Source organism: Aphelocoma coerulescens, chromosome 4 (assembly GCF_041296385.1).
Source record: "Aphelocoma coerulescens isolate FSJ_1873_10779 chromosome 4, UR_Acoe_1.0, whole genome shotgun sequence".
Taxonomy (NCBI): domain Eukaryota; kingdom Metazoa; phylum Chordata; class Aves; order Passeriformes; family Corvidae; genus Aphelocoma; species Aphelocoma coerulescens.
Genome location: NC_091017.1, coordinates 74100454 through 74125041, shown reverse-complemented (window position 1 = coordinate 74125041; position 24588 = coordinate 74100454). Strand labels below are relative to the sequence as shown.

The 24588-nt window shown below is 40.2% G+C and overlaps 1 protein-coding gene across 1 annotated transcript in view; it reads left to right on the top strand.

Moving 5' to 3' along the window:
• EIF2AK3 (eukaryotic translation initiation factor 2 alpha kinase 3) overlaps nucleotides 1–23185 on the top strand; it is a 41808-nt gene extending 18623 nt beyond the window's left edge. The window contains exons 3-17 of the mRNA XM_069014744.1: nucleotides 3099–3293; nucleotides 4946–5076; nucleotides 6779–7013; nucleotides 7267–7429; nucleotides 8307–8444; nucleotides 8940–9062; nucleotides 9618–9838; nucleotides 10169–10281; nucleotides 11268–11390; nucleotides 12618–12767; nucleotides 13789–14557; nucleotides 18513–18680; nucleotides 19210–19311; nucleotides 21513–21575; nucleotides 22651–23185. Of these exons, the coding sequence (XP_068870845.1) occupies nucleotides 3099–3293; nucleotides 4946–5076; nucleotides 6779–7013; nucleotides 7267–7429; nucleotides 8307–8444; nucleotides 8940–9062; nucleotides 9618–9838; nucleotides 10169–10281; nucleotides 11268–11390; nucleotides 12618–12767; nucleotides 13789–14557; nucleotides 18513–18680; nucleotides 19210–19311; nucleotides 21513–21575; nucleotides 22651–22827 (2871 nt within the window). The 3' untranslated portion in view covers nucleotides 22828–23185. The remainder of the gene's footprint in view (nucleotides 1–3098; nucleotides 3294–4945; nucleotides 5077–6778; nucleotides 7014–7266; nucleotides 7430–8306; nucleotides 8445–8939; nucleotides 9063–9617; nucleotides 9839–10168; nucleotides 10282–11267; nucleotides 11391–12617; nucleotides 12768–13788; nucleotides 14558–18512; nucleotides 18681–19209; nucleotides 19312–21512; nucleotides 21576–22650) is intronic.
• Nucleotides 23186–24588: the final 1403 nt, after the last annotated feature.

The following is a 24588-nucleotide window of genomic DNA, read 5'->3' as shown; positions in this document are numbered from 1 at the left end:
ATACAGGGTGATGTCATTCCTTTACCTGAGCTGCATGCCGATGCTAGTTGCTAGTACTTTCAAGGAAAGTCCCTTTTCTGCTTCTGATGTACTAGAGAATGAGCTGCATAATTCAGACAGTTGTTGTTATTAATGTCCTTCCTAAGCCTCTGGGTGAGCTGCTCTTTTGAAAACAGATGTCACCACAAGTGGCCACAAATGCCTTTTGTTACACATGTATGCGGGCACCTGCAAGTGGCACATTTGCATACCTGCCCCATTCTTCAAATAAAGCTCTTTTGTTAAAAGAAGACCTTCGTGGTAATCAGGTGCTGTCTCTTGTCAGCACCGTGTCACGTAATTCACTTATAGATAGAGTCATCTTAAAATAAGGTGATTTTTTTTTCCTGTTCTGTTTCTCTAGTGAAATACCTCATTTGTGATGGTTAGTAACCCAAATGTCTCACTTGCACTTAGGGTCAGTTTAACCTTATGCACTCCTACTCTGGCATTGTCCTTCACTGCAACAGCCCTTCCTGCTGCCTGTGCTCCCTTTCCTGATGTGTTCATGGACAGCAGTTGTGTCTTTTCTCAGCTTTCTCCTCCCAGTGTTGCCTAGGACATGCTGTTCCTGTGGATGCCCTCAAGGTTGGGAGCATGGACAGGTGATCAGCAGAGCTGACCAAGTGGCATCTGTCCTCTGCAGCTTATGGGGACTGAGGTTTTAACAGTCCAGCAGGCAGTGACCCACTGTCAGGGAGTTTTCGAAGCCATGACCTGATTTGATCCATATATTGGGACTATACAGGTCTGTGTTGCTGAGTCAGCTTCATGCATCTTGGAAATTTCGGTGTGGTTCCTAGAAATGGCCAATGTGTGTGTGTTGTTTTGCTGGTGGAAAATTTCCTACTCAGGCCCTGGAGCAAGAGCTTTGTGACAGGGCAGGCACTTAAGGTGATGTGTGTCATGCTGTCCCCAGAGCTTGCAGTTGCCCACAGAGAGTCTTCCTTGCTCAGCAACAATTCCTGGGCAGTTTACACCAGTGTCTCTTTCTTCACAAACCATGGGTGGTCTCTAACCCTTGTAGCAGAACATCTCATACTGGCATGGGCCTTCAGACTACTTGCATGTATATGGATCATGTGCAGATCCATTCAGAGGATTTGTTAATGCAAAGTAACAGCTGCACAGGTGAAAAGTTGTCATCAGAATTATTACGGGCTTCTGAAAGAATATATTACAGAAATATTCTGTGGTATTACTCCTCTGTATTGAATTTTTTACAAGGTACTTCCACCATGGTTACAGCTGCAACTTCGGCACTGGCATTTTGGTTTTAAAAAGTTCTTTTCCAAATCTTCCCAGCCTTTTGTTTCTCAAGACCACAAGGTTGCTCTTGAATGTGAATGTTTATATAAACCTTATTTATTTGCTTTATTTGTCCACCGATCAGGTGATCTCTACAAATGACACCCCACACTGGAATATTTTCTTTTTCGTTGGTTTATTTTTCTGTGTGTGTTTATTTTTCCTCCCCAGTAGGAGGCCATAATGCAACATTTGTGTATCACATGCAATGTCTTTTCCAGGATGTTTGGCCTTTATTGCCATAAGGTAAATATCTGAGAGGGAAAGAACACACCTAGTTTTGCTTTGTAAAGAGCTTCACAGCTAATCTCAGGGGTTTATTTTTATCATCTCTTCAATTACACATTGTGCTCCTGAGAGGAGTTTTTATTTTAATTGTCTGTCATCATGAGGCTTTTCAAAGCTGGAAAGCATTGGTATTGGATCCTTTAGGGATCTTAAATACCAGCATTGTTGGGTAACTCACTTGAATTTTCTGTTTGAATGAGGTCTGTCGAACAGTGTAAGAGGAGATATTAGTCATGACATGCACACACCTACAACATGTCTTTCCCTCCCTGTTTAGGTGAATCCCAACTTTGCTTAATGCTGTTTGCTCGACTGTGACCCAGTTAGAGGAATAAAAAGTCCCATGTTATATGGAATTTGAATCATGCAGAAGATCCTCACAGTGGCTTCAGAAATAAAAACAACCAGAAACCTTCTGCATGTTTTGTATTACTTTGTAATACACATCTGTGCCTTGCCTTGGAGTCTGAGCAGGAATATTTTTTTCAAAGTGACTAATACACATGTACCAGAAGCAGTCTTTAATTCCTAATGGGTCAAGTATCCAAATTTAATGTAATTATGTTGTAGGATACTGCCCAAATGGATAGGGGTTCTGAAAAAGCGCTAAAATCTCCCGTGTTAATCCATATCCTCAGAAGCTAAGATTATGTGGATTACAGTTTCTCACTGTTCTTGATGGGCACAGCCACTGTGGCTCCACAGCATTAGTTATGGTCCATCATGCTGATAATGAGTTTCTTAATAAGTCCCTTAGTACCCGTTGACAATGACTCATACTTCTGAACTAGGATCTCCGTGAAAATCTCAGTGTAATGGATGAAATATTGTATCCAGTGAAGATTTTTTTTTTTACTTGTGTGTTTAGGGAAAAGCCAGGCAATTTTTAAAGGAACAGTGTGCTTAAAGATAAGAAATTCTGAGGAGAAGTCAGATTTAACTGTCTGGAGAGGCAAAGGTGAAATGTGAGCTCTGATCTCAGTGATAATTGCTCCCTCTGCTTTACAGAAAGTTGGATATTCTGGAATAGTCATTAATTGTGAAAACAGCCTCAGTTGTTCTTTTAAAATTCCACTATCTTGAAACTATCACAAATAATCTGCAAAACTTTGCACTTTAACCAGTGCCTGTCTCTTCAAGAATGCTTCAACCCACATCATATTTTCTGCAGTTTTGGATGAAACCTGTCAACTCATCGAGCTTTCAAATGTTTTGAAGAAGTGTCACACACTGAACTGTTTTTTAACTAAGAATAGTGAAATATGGATTTGATTTGAATGCCTGAAAGTTTTCTGTCTTCAGTATAACTTTGAAAAATAGGACTCTGGAATACAGAACTGTTAGGATACTGGAGCATAATGCACTGGACTTGCTTGTACAGCATTTCTGTTTCCATTTGTGGTCTGTGTGTTTTGATAAAATTATGGTTAAATCATAGCTATGATTCAATTCAATTATTTTAGGTGTTTGGAAATAAGATGATTATCCCTTCCTTGGATGGGGACCTCTTCCAGTGGGATCGGGATCGAGAGAGCATGGAAGCCGTTCCTTTCACAGTTGAATCTCTTCTTGAGTCATCCTACAAATTCGGCGAGGACGTTGTCTTAGTTGGGGGAAAGTCTTTGACCACCTATGGGCTGAGCTCCTATTCAGGGAAGGTAAGAACCTGAAAAGGTGCTTTGTGTCTGTGTGTTTTGAGCTCTGTCTTGCAAACACGTAGCTCCTGAGGTTTAAACTGTGCTGCAGCTCAAGTGTAACTGCAGGGCACAAAGGGGCAGAACCTGAGCTTCTTGGGCTGGAGATGCAGTGGGCTGGAGTGGGTGGCATGGATGAGCCCCTCACTGCAATCTCCTCCTGCCTAGGAGCTCCTGCTCTGTCCCTTGTGCTGGCTTTAACCCTTGTCTCACCATTTGCTAACCCAGCAGAGCACTGTTCACTTTTTATTGGATTAGTTTTGTGCTGGGTTAGCTGTAGCAAGGGGTTGGGGAGTGCCAGAGCCAGCACAAGGAACCAGCAGGGGGTTTGTCACCAGAGCTGAGGATGTCACCAGAAAGGATGACCCCTTTCTGTAGGAGAGGAGTTCAGCTTTATTATCTGGCTCTTCTTGAAGTAGACTTTGCAGTTCAGCTCACTGTGTATCAATTAATGCTTTAGGTGACACTTTTTTTACAACTAATTTCAGATTTTTCAAAACTAATGAGAAAAGAAAAAGTTCAACATATGCAAAAGTTAAAGACTTTCAGTTGTTGTCAGTGTGTTACTATCAGAAGAAGTTCTTATATTTTAAAGTCATTTGTAAAAGTTCAGTTAAATGTCAGATATCATTGAAGTGTTTGTAGATACTTTGTGTAGTGACGAACAGACATTTACTGGTTCAGAAACGTTGTTGCATTTTAAAACAAGTTAAGAAACAGATTCAGTTAAAAATTTTTAAAGTTCCCAGTGTTTGTTTTCAACAAAATCAGGGTGGGGTGTTTTTTCATTTTCGCCATACATTTTAATGCAGAACACTTCTGTGGTCTGGTGTAGACATCGCTAATGACAAAGAGCAAAACAGAGTTCATTAATTCCTTTTGATTTCCTGACTGGGAGCAGAGGGCTCTGTGCACCAATAGGCTCCTCCTCCTCCAGTGCTCAGAAGAGGAAATTTTCATTTCTGTTTTGATTCCTGGCTTATACTCACAGTAGCAAAGCAGCCTCTAGAGGAAGTAGTGCCTGAGTCTTCCTTCTTAAAAGTTTGGGCAGTTTCATCTCTCTGGCATTGCCCACATAATGCAAATTCTGTTTGAGACTAGGACTGTTGGCAAGTCTGTGTGACTGTGAGAGTTCATTAAGGTTTTCTTTTCCTTTTAATAGCTGACAAGGCAAAGGGGGGAAGGCTTTGTGGTATTTTATATAAATCAGTAGTACTTCATTTGAAGCTGATAGAGTTATGCTGAGGCAAATATGACATGAAAGCAGAATTATGCTGTGGGTCTTGTAGGAATGTTCTTTTGATGTCCATAGAAATAGTGGGAAAAGAGAGAGCTCAGATTTCTTTCTGTTAGAAGTACATGCAAAATATAGTCAAATGGTAGTTTAAATACCACAGAGTGTAAACTTTCTAGAATCCTTTGAAAGTTTTAGTTCTGAAAAGCCATTATCTCTTAAACCAGACTTTTCAACATCCCTCCAGTCAAACATCTAAAGTCACTTAGTTCCGAATTGCCTTTGAGCCAAGAACAGGCTGTGGGGATTGTTAGCTTTGAATATTGCTGTTGATGACATTTGTTTTGAAGTTGCACATGTGAGTGTCTGCCTTGTCCGGCAGGTGAAGTACATCTGCTCAGCCGTGGGCTGCCGCCGCTGGGACGACGAGGAGGCGGAGCAGGAGGAGACCCTCCTGCTACATCGGACACAGAAAACTGTCCGAGCTGTGGGGCCACGCAGTGGCAATGAAAAGTGAGTCTGAGAACCGTTCAGGAATGGTCCCACAGAGATGGTGAGACAGAAAAGACAGAAATCAAATGACAGTCGCTTCCCTTGTCCTTGCTCACCTCACAAGAGTTTGTCACTGCTCTACTGCACAAGGCAAATGGCACTATAATGTTTGTTCGAGCTGTTGCTTTTGTACAAGAGGAGATAGTTCAAAAGTCTTCTTAAAACCTACTCACTTTTAAGTTCTTTACCTACTAATGATAACTGTCACTGGGAGAGAGGGGGTTTATACTTGATGTCTTAAGCTTTCATTTTAAGTTGATATTTTAAATTATTCCTAAATTTATGTTGTTCATTCCATAATGTAGGTAGTCTGTTCTTTCCAAGCTGTAGAAACTGATTCAATCTGTGATTTTCCTAATGCTGTCACGTTGAAGTTTTAATACATCAAGATTTTTGTAAAATTACAGACATGTATTCTACTTGAAAAAAAAACCCAAACACACTTCATAAAATACAGACTTAAAAAGCTGGGTTCTATACATAGATACAGTAACTGCCCAGCGACTTAATGGAGAACGAGTTATTCCCTGTTCCCCTGCTCCCTCTTCTGTTTGCAGCAGGATGTGACAGGTTGTGAATTTGTAGCCTATCAGAGAGAATCTAATGAGAACTCAGTAGATTAACAGATCAGATGTCTGAGAGGATAAATGTTGGATTCTGTGTTTCTTGGAGACAGATATTAGCCAGGAGAGGTATGTCAAAACCATAGTATTTAGTCTTGTGTACCAGAATCCTCGTGTCTTTGTGGTGAGAAACAGAGATGCTATCCTGGTGACATGGATTGGATGGGATACATCTGGGGTTTTAATCCAGAGAAAGAAACATTTTTAATAAATAGACTGAGTATATAAAATATGCCAAACTTTTACCATAAGGGTGTAAATTCTTTAAGGAGCCAGTTTGGGCTCCTGGTGGTTGCCAGACTGATAAGAAACTTTGGGTACCCAAATATACTGTTGAAGAAATATTTACCCTTTCATGCTGTCCAATACACAAACTTGCCATGCTTTTCCTGTCTGTATCTTTGGTGGTTTACAAGAATTGAAGAATTTTTTTCTGTGCAAGAAAGCTGTGCTGCTTACACACTTCATTATACACTTGTCTTTTATTGGTGTTAACCTATGGGACATGAGCAGTCCTGGTTTCATGAAGTACCTGTCAAGGGATCTGTGTTACGTTATATGCAGGATTAAACAAAAGAAGCATTTTCCCTTTCTCAATTTGAAAAATCTCATGTTTCCAATTAAATCCACTTTATTAGTGAAGAGAAATATATCTTAGAATGCTGCTTCCTAAAAGCTTTGTACTTACTGCTTTCATGAGCTACAGAATGTTTTCCTGTTAAGCAGACTCAACTGTAGTACTTGATGATTTCAATTTCCCTCTTCAAACACTAAACCTTTAGTGCCATTGGCCCTACTTCACCAGCTTTTTTCTCAGTTCACCCATCATGTTGGGCAAGATTTCTCAGCTTGTTTGGTTTGTCTTCAGGATTAGCACTCCCCTCCTGGTACAGTTTTGTTCATTTGACAGTCTGAGAGTTTACTGTGAAAATATGAGCCAAATATAGGTAATTCACTTTAGAAATCTCCTGCACAGAGGACTTGGGACTACCTTGGAATATAAAAGCTGTTTCTGCAAAGGTTTTTTCTTTTTCTTTTAGGTGGAATTTCAGTGTTGGTCACTTTGAGCTGCGCTATGTCCCAGATATTGAAACCAGAGCCGGATACATTGAGAGCAATTTTAAATCAACTATGAACAAAGAAGAAACAAAAATTATTTCAGATGTGGAGGAGCAGGAAGCTATGATGAAAGACACAGTGATAAAGGTCTCGGTGGCTGATTGGAAGGTGATGGCTTTTAACAGACGAGGAGGACATCTGGAATGGGAATACCAGGTAAGGAAAAAGACAGAATATTAAATACCACAAAAGTAGAAATTTTGAAGATGTCTTTCATCTTTGGTTTCAGGCACTGTCTTTGTAAAGGAGCACACATCTGCTTGTAATTTTTAAACTAAAGTTCTGACTTTGAGCTGCTGCATCTGTGACAAAAATTTAAACAAGGAATTTAAGCACATTGTTTTTCATTTTTCTCATTTAATAGCTCGTTAATGCAACATTAATTTTCCAATTGCCTCTCTCCCTTCAGTTTTGCACTCCAATTGCTTCTGCATGGCTACTTAAGGATGGCAAAGTAATTCCAATCAGTCTGTTTGATGACACGAGTTACACAGCAAATAACGAGGTGCTGGAAGATGAAGAAGATCTTGTGGAAGCTGCCAGAGGGGCCACAGAATCCAGTGTCTATTTGGGTGAGACACCAACTGCAGCATTTTCTGCAGTACACATTATTAATTCCTCTGTTGAGGTTGTACCAAAGCAGATCTTTTTGTACTGGTAGATTTCAAACCCATAAATCTTTTCCATTTTGGTTCTGAAATGTTCACTGCTTTATAGTTTCAGTACAGTGGAGATGGCTGAAAGTCTTGAAACTGTAAAGGACAGGTTTACAGCTAACAAGGCAGTCTAATTGCCCATTAATTGGTACACTGATTGCAGTAACTTACTGTGAAGAAAATTCAGATAAGATTTTTCATGGCTTAGTTTCCATCCAGCTGTCAGAATTCATTGGATGTGGTTTGTGACAATTTGAAATAGAGTGGCTCAAGGTCCTTCTCCTCAGCTGTCTGTCTCTGGGAGGCAAATGTGCTTTGGTTTTCTAAGACTTGGTTTGCCTTAGCCTTCTTCTCTAAGTCTTTGCATCTTGTAACTTTCCAGTTAGTGGTTAGAATAACACAGAATAACATCAGGAAGAAGCCAGATTGTTCCAGCCTTCCTGGTAATGGCTATTTTGTGCAGCATTAACAAGGGTAGGAAGCTTGAAAGAGGTCTTACCTATGCAAATCCCAAACTGCTTTATAGCTCTTAAAAATTGCTGGCATTTTCCTGTAGCACCAGCACTCCAGCAGTAAAAATGAGATGTCCTGAACACTTGCTTTCCTAGAACAGAGGGAAGATATTACTTGAATTCATCCAGCTTAGCAATCAGAGTCAGTATCTCAAGTTCTCAGAATATGAAGGAATATTTTCAAAAATGCTTTCAACCATGTATTTTGACTAAGCAGTTTTTTTCCAGGGGTGAAGAGAACCAAATCTAAAGACTAATATGCTTCCTTGTTTATTACTTAGGTATGTTCAGGGGCCAGTTGTATCTTCAATCATCAGTCAGAATTTCTGAGAAATTCCCAACCAACCCAAAGGCTCTGGAATCCAGGAACGATAATGCAATTATTCCTCTTCCCAAAATCAAATGGAAACCTTTAATCCGTAAGTAACAATTCAGAGTTTCATTGATTACCTTAGCTCAGAAAAGACAGGACATCTTTCTGATTTCCAGTATGTTTCAAACTAGTCTAGTGTCTCCAGCTGTAAACTACTTCAGGAACTCTCTCTGTGCTTTATTAAGTGTTTATTTTTTTTCTAATTAAATGTTTAATGCCTGTTTTCTTTTCTGATGGATTTGACAGGGTCTTTTTTCATAATGAAATGTTGAATCTTCTCAATCAAATTTTTCAACAAAAGGAGGAAGTTTTTTGCAGTGATGTGAATATGAGTGAATTGACTTGTCAAGGGGGGGAATTGTTAAGTAACTGTTACCTTAAAGTACCTTTCTTAATGTTTCCTTCTACGAAGTTTGTTTCTCATGGTCTGATCCAAGAGGCATTTTGTAAGATTATGCAATTGGAGTTCTCTTTAAATTAATATGAGAACAGAATTTTACAAACAACTGAGCTTGGAAAATTGTGTCTTTTCTATGCTTAGATTCCCCTTCCAGGACTCCAGTGTTGGTGGGTTCTGACGAGTTTGATAAGTGTCTCAGCAATGACAAGTATTCTCATGAGGAATACAGCAATGGAGCACTGTCAGTGCTGCAGTACCCATATGGTAGGTGAAGTTCCAAACTTTGAAGTGTTTCAAATAGCCAGGTTTACCCATTTATTACCTGTGAAATTCAGTAAATGACCATTTGTTTGACCTTAAATATATGGAGTTTTCTAACATTTAATGAAATGGGAAATTATTGCCCAAACTAGGATTTCCAGATTGCGATGTAGGTACAATTATTGCCACATAAAGCACAACAAAGTGCCAGGAACTGCTACTGCAGAGCTGTTGTGTGTGCTGCCATTGCCACTGAGAGTTGTTTGGAGTGGAAAAATCTTGGGAATTACTTTTTTCAGAATTTATTAACAGTGCTGGAGACTCAGGATGGTTATCAAAAGTTTTCCATATGGAATCTATTCTCGTTTAAAGCTAGGGAGACCTAGTTGCTGTTTGCAACCTTGATTAACTGAATTTGCTTATGTGCCATTTAAAGTCATGGGGTGTGGAAATAAAAACAGCCCATGTCTGTTGAGGAGACCTATTAATGAGAAGCCAGAATTGTTTTGTAGATACCTGCAAGTAAATCTGTGTTCTTTTTGTGTGTTTTATACACAGATAATGGTTATTACTTACCCTACTACAAGAGGGAGAGAAATAAACGTAGCAACCAGATCACGGTTCGATTTTTTGATGACACAAATTACAAGAACATTCGCAAAAAGGATCCTGTTCTTCTGCTTCACTGGTGGAAAGAAATTGTTGGCACCATTGTATTTTGTATCGTGGCCACGACTTTTATCGTACGCAAGCTCTTCCATCCCCACCCTTACAGCAGAGTAAGTACTTTTTTCTGAATCCCAAATACAGAATACATTATTTTATCTGTTTCTTTCAGTCTGGAGTCTGCAATGAGTAATATTAATAAGTTAATAACTAATGAGATCACAAAATCAAAAGCCTAAATTTATTGTTTAATCTGTATGTGAAGGCTGCCAGCTGCCACATACAATTTGCTTAACTGCTTCAGCAAGCAGATTAGACTGCTTCTGACGTGTCTGGAGATATTTATTTAATGCCATATCTAGGGTACAAACCAGTCTCAGACACTCAAGGAGCTGATTTTGTTTATTTGTTTGTTTTGTTCTTGTTTTGGAAACCCTTGTTAGCTGCGGAAGGAGTCTGAAACACAGTGCCAGACTGATTGTAAGTATGAGCCCACTGGTGGAGACATTAAAGACAACAGCTGGAGTGATGCCAAGAACTCTGGATATGTGTCAAGGTGAGGTCTGTTCAACACAACATAAACAGGGTGTTTAATCAGTGTGGCTACTAATAGTATCTGGAGATAGAAGGAGTAGTGTTCACCTGTTCTTACCTAGGAACTCCCAGTCCTCTGACTTTGCAGGATAATCAGTAACTGGCACAAAGGACTCTGTGACCCCGTTACTCATGGGTCATTGCAGTTATGATTAGTCTCAGAAATTCCAGAGAGTCAACAGACTATATGTGATCAAAAATATTGTTCTCATACTTCTTGCTGATATGCAAAATGGGAGATTGATCCTTGTAGGTCTTAATCAGTGTTTACTCCATCTGTTCCTGTGTTTATGGTGTAAGGCAGAAAAAGGCAGTTGTGGATGGAAACAGATGACATTTTATATACTCTGCAGAATAAGCAATCTATACTTAAAATAAAACCTTTATTGGTTTTATAGAGGAGTTGGTTAAGACAGAAGGCTTAATAGGGGTGTGTCATTATGCTCCAGAGTAAATGTGACCATTTCCTGTACATTTGTAAAATGAGGAGTAAGAAAAGCAATGATATTCAGGAACAGTGATGTTTTGGATGGGATGTTTAGAAGGATTGGTTGCAGAAACAGTTAAAGGCAAATCATGATTTCAGAAGTACTCAGCTATAGAAACATGGGCTATATCCTCATGATCCAGTAGGCAAGCAACCTGGTATTCTGAAAAACCTCTTCAGTTGTCCAGTGCATGCAGAATGAATCCTGCTGGCCTGTGATAGACTCTGCATAAATACGGAATCAGCAACTGGCCATTTCATAGACAGGGAACCATCTGACTGCCACAGTGGGTGAGAGGGAAAAATAAGAAATTCTTCAAGTCCTTCAGCATGTTTTGCCTGCACAGAACTACTTCAGTCATGGTCATAAATGGCTTTATTTTTCTATCTATACTAATTCATTTTCCCACTCCATCCTCCATCCCTTCTTCTATCCCTCCCTTACATCCCTCTGTTCCCAGATATCTGACAGATTTTGAACCAATTCAGTGTCTGGGTCGAGGAGGTTTTGGAGTGGTGTTTGAAGCCAGAAATAAAGTAGATGACTGCAACTATGCCATCAAAAGGATCCGACTGCCCAACAGGTGATGAATGGGTTTGCTGGGACACAGAAGTAATGAATGAATGATGGGATCCCATCCTACACGGAACCATCTGCTCCTGAACTGATTTCACAGATATTTCATTAGGATGAATGACATACTTTTTAATTGGGGGGCTGTCTGAGTTTTGGCACAGAGAATTTGGCATATGCAATCCCAGCAGAGGTGACCTGCTTGGCTAAAACACTTGCATAGCAGATCTTGTGAGGATGCTGCTCTGTGGGGATTCCCTTGATTTCCTTGATGAATTAGAGCCTTTGCTAGCAGGACCAGTTATTGTAGTGCTGTTAATGTGCTTCTCTCCTTCCTTTCCTTGCCTTTCCTACTCCACCTCCTCTTTCCTTTCTCTCTCCTTCACCTACTTTCTTGACTCCATTTGCCCCTTTGTTTAATTTTCTGGTCCCACAACCCCTACCTTTTCTCTCAGTCATAGGTGGTCAAGCCATGCTGCTGAATTGCCCTACCCAGAGCTTGCAGCACTTCCTTTTAGTGGGAGATGGGAGACACTGCTTCTGGAAATCTCAAGTTAGAACAGCAAGAGGGAGGGGGTAAAGCTATGAAATCTAGAATTACTGTTTTTTTGAATGTGTTAAATAAGCATGACTATTTAAGATTAAAAGTTTTGTTCAGAAATTTAAGGTAGCCTAAATTCTTTTTCCAAGTATATTCAAAGCCATAAATAAAACCTTCAGACTTTATTTGATCCAGTTACAGTCTTATAAAGAGAGATAAATTCCTTCAGTAAGACAGGAGGCGGCCTGCTTTCCTGTCCACAGAATAGAACTAGTCCTTATGCAATCTCCTTACCTATTGGCAATTAAAAAACAAATACTCTGGTGTTGCTGTCTGTCTTTTGTGTCAGTGTCTTCTACATCCCTGTAGAATATTGCTGTTTAGTAATCTTTTTTTCTATCCTTGAGAACAGTTGAGAGGAAGATGAACTTTTTCTTCTTGTTTTTGCTGCCTATAATTATGTGAAAAAGGGAAGACTAAATATTGACCCATTATGAGCACATACTGCTCCTCCACACTTCTGAGATAAAGGAGTTACTCTGGGGAATTTAAGACATATTTTTGGTTTTATGTGAAAAGCAATGCTGCTGGCCTGGTGTATACTGGGCCAGCTTTGATTAAATTCCTTTGCAGAAATTTTTGTGTTGTGCTGTTGCTTTTTGTGACTGTGTTTCTTGTTCTCACCCCAAACCATAGAGAGCTGGCTCGTGAAAAGGTGATGAGGGAAGTGAAGGCTTTGGCTAAGCTTGAGCATCCAGGAATTGTTCGGTATTTCAACGCATGGCTGGAAGCTCCCCCTGAGAGATGGCAGGAGAAGATGGATGAGCAGTGGTTAAAAGATGAAAGGTAACTCGTGGGGTCTTTTTAACAATTGAATTTGAGACTGTATGTTAAGAGAGCTGGAACACTGATAGAGAATCCAGGAAGATGGAGAGACTATGTAGGAAAGAGATGGTTGTTAACTTGGCCTGTCAAATTTTCAATTGAACAAAGTACAAATAAATCACCCTTCTGCACAGTGTCTCTCAGTTTATGTGGGCTCTCTTGTTTTAAGGTCCTTCTTTCAGCTTAGGAAACATCACGTGGTTCTTAGTTGAACTTGTGTAAGTGAATCTTTCCATGGTTAGAAAGTTGGAGCATTGCTGCTGTGATTCAGTTTCAAACTTGGGCATCTCTGCCTTCTTTGTTCCTTTCTACTGCTTTCTTCCTCTTCCTTGTCTTGGGTTAGATGGACCTGATACAGTACTCCAAGGCTTCAATGAATTTATTTCAGCAGAAATGCATGAGGGATAGTCAGAGTGACAATTTGTGAAGCTTGGTAGAAATAGGTTAAAAAGGGAAAATTAGGTAAAGGAGTTAGAGAATGTGAAGAGAGAGGGAAAAGTGGGTGTATGTTGGCATTTATAGAATGAGGCCTAATACAAGGCTGTTGGGTGGTTTCATAATAACCTCTTAACATGCCTCACAGTTTTTAGAATACAGCAACCTTTATATTTCAGGCATCAAATTAACATTGCACAGCTGTAATTCTTCCAAGGCACTTTAAATAGTCCTTGCAATGCATGTTCCAAAGGGCTGCATTTTTTCAAACTGAAGATGAGCCTGATTGCACATTGGGAATCCAGGCAGTAGAGCTTGTTAAATATTCCTTTATCAACGCTTTTGTCTCAATGAGAAAACATCCTTGCTAAGACACAGATGCTAAATGCTGGTTATTAGTGATTCCCACACTTGGATAGTCATTCCCTATTGTGGTATGACACAGGTTTTAGGGGTAGCAGTTATTAAAATCTGGGTGCATTTCTAGTGAAATGATTGGCATTTACTACAATTTCTCTAGTTCTGATCTCTCAACTTTGTCTTCCAGCACTGATTGGCCACTCAGTTCTCCCAGCCCGATGGATGTCCCATCATTTAAGATCAGAACAGAGCCATTTTCAACAGAGGAACACATTGAAGTTACTGCAGCTTCATCAGAGAGGGTGAGGTCTGTGGGGATACCCTGTGGTCAGTCAGATTCATCTGGAAGTCAGTTTTCTCCTCTGGAATTTTCTGGCACAGACAACAGGGACTTTCAGCATTCAGAAGATCCACTGTTAAACCTTCAGGACAGTGTCCTTACAGGCTGTGATGTAGAAGACAGTACTATCAACAGTAATGAGCTGGGACACTCCTTGGAAATTTGTTCTTCAGCTGTTCCTGTTGTACATCTGAAGGAAGGGACCTCCTCCTCTATTGTGTTTGAGGATTCTGGCTGTGGAAATGCTTCTAGTAAGGAAGATAAAGTTGATGCTTCACATAATGAGAGTCCTTCTGAGGATAAAGGGAAGAGTACAAAGGAATCTGATAACAAGAAATCTGCTTCAGGAAGTCCCCTCTCGGTTTCTCCTCCAAGGCCAACAAGTTTAAGCCTGGACCTTTCTAAAAACACTGCAGAAAAAGTCAAACCCACCTCTCCAAAGGTGTATCTGTACATCCAGATGCAGCTCTGCCGGAAAGAGAACCTGAAAGACTGGATGAGCAGAAGATGTGCCATAGAGGAGAGGGAAAGGACAGAGTGCCTGCAGATCTTTCTGCAGATTGCTGAAGCTGTTGAGTTTCTGCATAGCAAAGGATTAATGCACAGGGATCTCAAGGTTTGTATCCATAGGTTGCTGTGTGTGGGAGGAATGTGGCACTGGAGACAAAGCCTGCTAAAATAGCTGACTCCTCTCAGTAACCTAAGCACGGGTGTTAGAAAAGCTGAATTAATGTCTGTACAATAATCTGGAGATGCAGTGCTCCAGGAAATAAACATTCATCACTTGTTATTGCAATTAAAGTCTTTCTTACAGCAAGACTTCTTGTACCTGGCACAGATCAGTGGCATTTGTTCTATGGTATTTTTAATTAATGTTCTTTGTACAGGGTTATTCAGTGCTGAGCTGTGTGACAAAGCTATTTTGGATCCTGTTCTACTATTTCAAGTGAAGCAGATAATTGGCAGTGTGGAGCTTGCACTTGGACTTGATCTTAAAAGTCTTTTCCAACCTAAATAATTCTGTGATTCTAATTCTGGTATTTTCATTCTTTCTAAAGCAATACAGCCTAAAAGGAGCAGTGTTACTCTTGGTCAGAGAAAGTAAAAATTAAGTGTTACTGCTCTGGGATTGAAATGTAAAGTGTCCTGGAGCTGAATTCTGAGTCAATGCCAGCTATCACAGTGCAGCTTTCTGAAGGATTCACAGTACTTTTAATGTCTGATAGCATCCACACAGTGAGGACTGGGAAAGGTAGTTTGAACCTCTGGTATTTAGTGTAACTGAAGTCAGGAGTAACTTGTACCTTTTCTTTCATTCTGTTCATGATCCTCCTATGATAGTGCCTAATTTTGCTGTGATTCAAAGCACTGGAAGTGTCAGTATGTGTTACTAAATACACAAATTTAATTGAAGAGCCCAACTGAAGTTAGTTTTATTAGGCCAAGCTCTGAGAAATGGATCCCTTTTGCCAAATGTGGAGAGGCAGTTCTTTTTCTATCTGCTGATCTGAGGAGGCATTAATACCTACCTTCAGTGGTGTAATTACTGAAATGACTGTAATGGTAACTTGGTATACGCAGAAGGAAAAGCTAAAAAATGTCATCTCAGATGTGGCAGTAAAAGGTTCAAATTCAATAATCCTGAAAGGATATGTCAGAGTTAGAAAAACTCATGAACCCTTCCAAGTATTTTCTTTTCCCATCAGCCCTGGCAATTACCTTGAACCAGTTATCTGACAAATCTTTAGTGTCTGAGAAACTGACCATAAAAGTAATTAAATCCCTGTACTAATATGTTGCTAGGCATGTTAATTAATAACCTTTCTTAAGAATACTGTCAGCTGTAGCCCTCTGCAGTCTTCACTGAGCTCACTGTTCAGTAAACCTTATGTAGATCTTCACTTAAAACTGTATTAGTCTTAATCAGCAGGTGTGGAGTGTTTTGTTGGAACATCTTAAAAGTTCAATGCTGGCAGCGGTTTGAACAAGAGATTTAATTTTGTTTACTTGGTATAACCAGCTTGGAAACATTCTCCTTGGATGAACAACTTCTTCCTTCAGGAAACTTTCTATGCTTGTATAGATGTTATTCTTGGATCCCAACGTTTATTTATTTGTCTGTTATGTGTTAATTTGGTCAAAACAACAGCCAGTGTATTTAGTTATTTTCTATACTTTTCAGAAGCTCCTAGGAAGAGATCTCATCTATTGTTCTAATTTGTCCAAGAGATTGGTCATGCAGCCCTGAGCTGGTGCCAGCACTAACAAGTGAAAAACCTGCAAAGCTGCTTTGGCTTAGCTACAGGCAGAGCTCAGTGACAGCAGAGGCCAGTTCTTGCTCCCACTGGCACCAACAAAAGCTGGTAGATCTGTGTCAAAATAAATTTGTATGTGGGCATATTAAAAGATCCAAGAAGTAATCTAAATATTTAAATTAACAGTGCACATTAAAATGCATTAATTAGGCTCCTGCTAATCAGAGATACTGTAATGACAAGATGGCAGGAATTTATGTGGGCAAGTGAAGAGGTCAGAGTTCACATTCTTTTGAAGAAAATGAAGTGCAGAAACAAAAGTCTGTCTGTCAAGTGAATTTACTGTTATTCCCAGGATAAGCTGTCGGTCATGCTTGGCAGCTCAAGAGAAATTATCAGTTTCACAGAACTGCAAGAACAGTCTTGGATACATTTTACAGCATTAATTGAATTAAACAGAGTCTTTCATATGTGTGAGAAGCTTATTCATGTCTGTGAAAAAATGAGAATTCTTACTGTGACTGAAGAGTATGGAGAGCAATCTCTTTGTGCAGGTGGCAAGATAACTAAACTAGAGGGTGGTTATATTTGATTGTACTCTTCTGATGATTTAAATCAAAACTGTGTGCATCTGCCTTAGGCTTCTTCCCTAATGTGATCTTGATGGTTTATTTTTGCTGGTATTTTGCAATAACAGAAAGTCCATTCCTCTTATTTGTAGAAACTATGTGCCAGCCTGTTCAGAGACAGTCTGTGTCTGGCCAGAGAAGAATTGAAATAAACTTTCTGTTACGAAGAGTTTTTCCCCAGGAAGCAATGCAAATCTTGACTTGTATGTTTGGTGGAGCAGGAGAATGGAGATCAAGGCAATGGGATACAAACTCCTAGTGGAGATGTTTGTTCCCTGAACATTAAAATTCTGACATCAAGACTTTTGAACATGTGGGTGTGCACTGAGGGGGTGGGTGCTCTGTAAATCCTTCAGCAAGAGCCCGGAGATGCTGTGGGTTTACAGGGCAGTGGCTTTTGTGCCCTGAATGCACTGTGACTCCAAAGGTTTGGACATTCATTACAGGGAAATACAGTGGGAGCTAAGACCTGGCTCAGGAAGCAGTTTCAGAGGCAGGATGTGGGCACTGTGGAACTGTTTCTGTAGTGCTTATCTCAGAGCTGGACATTGCCTAAAATAAAAAAAAAAAGAAGCCTTTTCTCTGTCTTGCTTCTTGTGGGTGCAGTGGGTTTGTCTTTAACTGAGGAAGTCAGATGGACTTTGAAATAGGTCAGCTTTGTAGTCCTTTATCTTGTGGAAAAGTATTTCCTTCTATCTGCCTGCCTACTCGTTGCAGGGTTTATGTCAGCAAAGCATAGACCATGTTCTCCCAGCCTCAGGGGTCCAGGAGCTCTGAGAGGAGCTTACCCAGCACCACCTGCCTCTTCACCACAGCTTTGCCCTGTACAGCATCCTGCTGCTTCCTTCCCCTTGCAGGATCAGGCTGTTCTTCCCCCAAAACTCTGTGTCTGTATTTGTGACCCAGCTGGAGTGGTTATATTTCAAAGAAATAATCATCCATTTGGTGGGTGCTGTTCTGTCAGCCAGGAAGCAAATTTCTTGAAAAACTAACTGGGATGTGCACCATGAGCAAAGGCACATCTCTGTTCCAGTCTCTTTTATCAATAGGCTAAGCAAGGATGGTGGTGTGTGGCAAACAAGCTAAAGGAGAGTTATGCCATATCATCACTGTCCCTGCCTTTATGAATTGCAAAGTTCTTAAGCTTCTATCAAAAATAAACTTTTAATTCTGTTGTGCAAACAGCTGTTCCCACATTAAACTGTGCAGTTACACCGAAAAGCAGACCTTGTTCCCATCGTATCTATAATTTAACACTAAGATGATGCACTATGTGCTGGTTAATAATACAGCAAACTACTTCAGCACTTAGAGGTTAAAATAAAAAAGCCCAGGAGTTGGAACTGCAGCATGTGGTGTGAAAATGCCATGTGATGGGGAGCTGGATAACTTATCTGTGCTGTTCCCAGCAGTGTTGACTCTGTGTATGTTCCTCAGCAAACCTGTGTGCTGCTGGTAAACCTCTTCTGAATGACAAGAAATGAGCAGTCTGAGTTTCAGAAAGACACAGTGGTTAATGCAGAAGTAATTCCTTTTTTCTGAATAGTTACAATTCTTAACTGTTATCCTTCAGCAGTGCAGTGAGTGTTTTTAACCCTGACAGCTTCTGAGTGTTGTAACGGCCTAAACACAGACAACTTGTTTGTTACTTACTTTTTCTTTTCTTTTCACCTCTTTGTTTTCTCAGCCTTCCAATATATTTTTCACAATGGATGACATAGTAAAGGTTGGGGATTTTGGACTGGTGACTGCTATGGACCAAGATGAGGAGGAGGAATCAGTACTGACCCCAATGCCGGCTTACGCCAGGCACACAGGACAAGTAGGGACCAAACTCTACATGAGCCCGGAACAGGTTTGTGCTCTCTTCTCCAAAGCTGTATTTGGCAGTGCCTGGAAGAGCCCTGAATTCCTGGGAACTCTACGATCAGGCACTCCTAGTAAACTGCTGCAATCAAGTTACTTAAATTCTTTCTCATCAAAATAGAGTTTTGAGCTAAATTGAATTCCAAAATGAGTATTTAAATATATATGTTTGTTATAGCAAAAAAAAGTGGCTAATTTTTCAGACTGGATGCATTAATTTTTCTTGCTTTTAATGCAGTATAGGAGGGTAAAAGATTCCACTTAACTGAGGAAGGACACACTGTTGTGCATGAGATTTAAGTAAGGTGAAGCATTTTGCTTTGCAGCGCAGAGGTGCTGAGGATCAGGACCTCGCTCCCTGGTGCTCACTGAAATTTGCCAAGGTGCCTGTGCTGTAGCTTTCAGCTCTGCACAGGGCTGGTCACTTCCACAGGTGGATTTGCAAGGGTTGTTTACTTTGTACATCATTGCATCCAGTGAGTAGCTTGATTGCCCTGACCCTGATTTTGCCTTCTCAGATCTGTGGCAACACCTATTCGCACAAGGTGGATATCTTTTCTTTGGGACTGATTCTCTTTGAGCTGCTGTACCCTTTCAGCACACAGATGGAGAGGGTCAAGGTATGTATGGTGTTGGGTTATCCTCAGTTTGAGTATACGTTTAAAATAGCTATTTGCTTGGTGAACACTGGCAATAGGTTCCTGTCCTGTTTCCTTTGGAGAAAAGCTTTGCAGCTTGGAGCACAACTTCTTTATCAGCGTTGTACAGACCCCCTGAATCACTGAAAATAAACTGCAGTCTTCCTAATGTGTGCAGCTGAATTGAGGCTTTAATTTCTTTACAAAGCTTCTCTGTTGCCAAGCCAAGTAAGAGAAACTATTGAACTACGATATCCAAGAACTCAAGCAATAAATGTAGCTTGTGACTTTAAGCCTACCAGCTTGGTTTTCATTCAAGAATTAGAACCATGCTGTGCATTTTTATTATTTCTTCCTTTGTTTGCATCTGCAGTACTTTTTCACCCAGAGCACTTGGTGAAAAATAGCCATTCCTTTTCTTATAGTGAGTCTTAGCTGGGAGTCTTGCTCAGCTTCAAGCACCATCTTCCTATAACTGATGACCTTCATTGCACCAGATGGGAATTTGGGATGTTTGATGGTGCATTACAGCTCTTGCTTGATGTTAAAATGTGTGAGATCCATCTTGCTCAGGAACAAGTTCATGGAGAACAGGGGCTGCAGCCAGAAAGGTCTGTCCTCTGTGGCAAGCTGTGCAGGAAAGAGAGAGTCGTTAAAGCTTGTATTTATCATTTAAATGTGCTTGGGGTGGTTATATTATCAGGTGAAGATGGAGTGGGTTTAGCAGAGACAAAGAAACAACTTGAACAGGAGCCTGACCAAGTGCTTCACCTGCTGCATTCTGTTGATTAAAATACTTTGGCTTTGAATGGCACAGAATGGCAGTCAAGAGGAGGAACTAGTGTTTAATTTGAACCCCTTGCACTGAAACCAATTTCAATTTCCCTGAATGAGATTTACTGAAACAAAATACCCAGGAAAGAGCCATCCTGGATTCTCAGATCTCTCACAGCAGTGACTACAGGCTTTGCCCTTCCAGTTTCTCTCCTAAGAATAGAAGCAAAGCAAGTAATCAGAATGAAACCTAAATTCCATCTGATTTTAGTGTTGTACTTCAGAAGAGTGTTAGAAGAGTGCCCTGACTTTCCAGGATTTTCACTGGCATTTCACTCTTTTTTTCCTAAAAAGAAACCCCTGCCCTTTCATTGCCAAGTTCTGGAGTTTGGCTACTTCAGTTGTTATTTCTGAGTTGTTACACTGAGGTTTTCATTGGCATTAGCCAAGCATTAGCACTGCTTGCTGAAGCAAAACATGCTCTGGCTGACCAAGTAACCCAGCAAATTCTAGGAATTTGTGACAACTGGCTGGAAAAATCCCCAGAGGTGGAGCATGAGAGCTGCTCCTGTCTCAAGCTGTGAGCAGTTAGTCAGTAGCAGTGCAATTTATTTCCAAATCAGATGCTGGAAAACAGATCGCTAAATGCAGACTGAACTGGCAGAAAAGGAGAAAAGTTTTCTGAAGCATTTTAATGTCATCAAATCCAGTTCTCTTGAAGAGGAGTTTGACTGTTGTCCATCATTATTAACTGGTCGCTTTATACTTTCAGGGGAATAATAGTGAAATTAATTTTGATTTAACTTTAGAACTCTTGTATTTTGTGCTCGAACTTTTGTAAAAGAGGAGATCCTTCCAAAGAAATGGAAGTGCTAAATATTGTGCTTCTGGCTGAACATGGGAAAAATACTGTCACTAGATGGAGCCAGTGGCCTTTGTATGGAAGAAACACAGAAATACCCAACACAACTGCTTTCCAAACTGCTGATAAATCTGCTCGTTCCTCCTTAAATGTTAAACACAGACTGGTGCTTACGTTGTTAAGGCAGAGACAGGCATTTCATGGGTCTTAATACTGGTGTAGGCCATCGTGGGGGTTATGGGTGGTGCACAGATTTGTTGGTTTTGTTGAGCTAAAGTGAGAAAGTACAAGTTTATGTATCTGGCTGATACAAAACTGCAGAGATCACAGTTCTTGTAGCACAATTCCTGTTACAGGCTCTATTCCTAGGGAAGCAGCAACTTACCTGTTCAACTGTTGTGATTTTTAACCACTAAAGCAACACTTTAAAACAAAGGGGTTTATTCCAGCAGGCTGATTTGTTTGCATAATTTGCATATTTTTGAAGGATAGGGTAATATTACTGAAGAATTGGAAAAGTTACATGTTGTTCTTCATATTTTTGCAGACCTTAAGTGATGTTAGAAATTTGAACTTTCCACCATTGTTCACTCAGAAATATGCACAAGAGGTAGGTACATCTGATGCTATTACTTGTAGCCTTTTCATTAATAATTGTAGCTTTTTTCTTTGTTTTTCAGTTGCTTTGCAGGTAAAAATGGAGAAACCAGGTTGCTTTCATGTTATTAAGATGCATTTCTCTATCCCTATACTTTTCTACATTTGAAAGCTGTAACACTGCAGTAATGGGCACGATGACACTTTTGTCAGTTTTCCTCCAGGAATACATTTCTGCCTGGCTTCCCTTTATCACTTGCAGTCATCCATTTCACATACATCCTGTCATGATTTTCTGCAACAAACCCATATTCCCAAAGAGAAAGTGCAGAGCTCCTGGCAGGTAAAGGGGAGGCTCTAGATAGCACCATGACTGTATGGGATCCCCTCCAGAACTGGACCTCCAAGAGGGAAATCACATGAGCAAATTGTGCTGTGTTCTCATTAGTCAGGTGTGTAAAGTGACGTGGCTGCAGGTAAAGAGGAGGTGATGTACAAAACCTCCCCAGCAAAAAGCTGAGGTGCTCTCAGGTGTTCAAGGTAGCTTCAGACCAGTGGCTAAATGAGACCAGCCTTTCCTGCTCTACAGCTCAAGGTTGCCTGGGAGAAGGGGCTGTGCTGTGCTCAGCTGGAGCAGGACACTAATTCTGATCAAATTTCAACCAGATATTCAAACTACCTGTATATTTAAAGAAAAATTCTAATTTGCCACAAGGAAAATTCAGTGTGGCTTAATATGTGATGGCTTAAGCATGAAGCTAAAAATTACTTATAAATTATGTATCATATATTTAATTTTGATTGCAAATAATGTGAAGTTTTTTAACTATTAAACCTTGAGTCAGAGTTGGTTTGCCAAATTGTTTTTAGTTCTTGACAGTAAAGACACTTTAACAGATGCACAGTGATACATTTTAAAATATTTAATGCACTTCTACCTACTGAGCCAAAGCACTAGTACCCAAATAACTCAGAAAGCAGCTGGGGGTATTTTCCACTTATTCACACAGCCACAGTTGAAGCCAGGACGTTAAACAAGGAAGAATTGATGGCTTGGTTCATGTGATACACGTTGTGTTTTCTTCCAGTACACCATGGTGAAGGACATGCTCTCTCCAAGTCCCACTGAACGACCAGAGGCTGCAGCAATCATAGAAAATCCTGTCTTTGAAGACTTGGAGCTCCCACCCAAACCCGTGCTCAGGCAGAGGTCACGGACAATGAGTCTATCAGGAAATAAACATTCCAGACAACCAAGCAAATAACTATCCTCAGGATCACTTCTTCTACTCAGCAGGTTTCACAGGGATTGTTCAGCAGAAGGATCCTATGATGCAGAATGTTTATCTTGGGAATAGTTTACTTCAGCTTTTTTTGCCATGTTTAATGTATAAGACGTGTTGGACAGATTTTTGTTTACTTTGAAGCCCAGTAACCAAACCTTTCACATTCCATTTTCTTACCTTTGCTCTCCTAGGTGGACGGGTCCAGCTGCTGTGCTTGCCAATGTTGTGCTCCATTATCCTTTTTTGGGGGGTTTCTTGGGTTTTTTGAAGCTTGTAAATGTCAGCTTGCTGGGTGAGTGAGAGATCTGTAACATGTAAATAGAATTAAAATACTGTATTTTTATAGAGCAAATTACAGTCTCTAAGCCTAGTGAGTGTCTATCTGGATCACTTGCTCTTTGGTGAAATGAAGATGATTTTGAAATGAACTTTGACTCCATTTTTGTCCCTGGTGGGTAAACTGGGAATCTGCACTATTTTTAAAGCAAAAAAGTACCACAGTTGTACATATTGTCACTGTCCATAGCCTGTCATTAGAGAAAATCATTTCATACTTCTGCACTACTGTAGATCTTAGGGAATGCATCTTATACAGATGAAGCTGTAGAGAAGGAAAAGGAGCTTTTTGCCATTAAATGGGGGGTTTTATAGGCAGTGGTTGGAAGAGCCATAGTCAAAATTATGTACAAAAATGTTGTGATTCTGAAAATTTAAACCTAATGAAGTCATACATGTCGTATGTAATCTTGTAGATTTGTACTTTTTAAAAAAAATCAACTGGTAGGCATTTGTGTAATCTGCTACTTTAACTGCCTAATGCCATGCTTTTATTTCTCACTGTAAATATGTTAATTTTTATTTATAAAATACAGAATCAATCCATTTGGGTTGGTGGTGTACAGGATGCACTTGCTGTAATTGTTGAGTGCATTGATTATTGTGACTTCTTTCAAGTCTGAATGATTTAATAAACTTTTTTTATTTATAAGACAAAATAGTAGTTGCTTCTGTTGGAAGCCTGCATCCGTGTGTGCTGCAGATGGCAGCCCTGTGCAGTGGGAACAGGATGGGCTCTGCATTCCTGAAACTTCCTTAGCTTCCCTGTCTCACACTGGCCCCCACGTGTGTGATGACGCAAAACTGAACGTGCTGCTTGGAAGTGAGATAGGATCTGGAGAAAGAAAGGAATTGAGCTCTAAACTGGGTGGATTATGGGGCCAATCACTCACCAGAGAGCGGAGAAGGGATAATTCTTATGTTGTTAGAACTGTTCTTGTACAATTGTATTTTTCTCTTTCACAGACTCAAATTTGTTACAGTCTCTGAAATCAGTTTCCTAAAAGAGTACTGGATTCAAATCCTTCTGGGGATCACTGCACTGTGGTGTGACAATGTGACCAGCAATTAAACCAGCTGACACCCTGCAGCTTTATGATAAGGCAAAAGTAGATTACAATGATTGTCTTTCTTTTGCTCTTGGATGACTCTTCTAGATACTGGCTTGTCCAGGTGAAGCCAGAGTGCTGCAGTGAATATCTGATCAGGAGCAGAATTTGTGTTTAGCTGGGTTAGAGCAGGAGAATTAAGTGTGCCCTCTTCCCTTGGATTTCCCTGTTTGCATCAGCTACGAGTGCACAGTGAAATGGCCACACATGGAGCCTCTTTGCCTTCCCTGCCAGCTCAGTGATTGCAGGTGGAGCACAGGAAATGAGGAAAAAGGTATTTTTAACTTGCTGTATA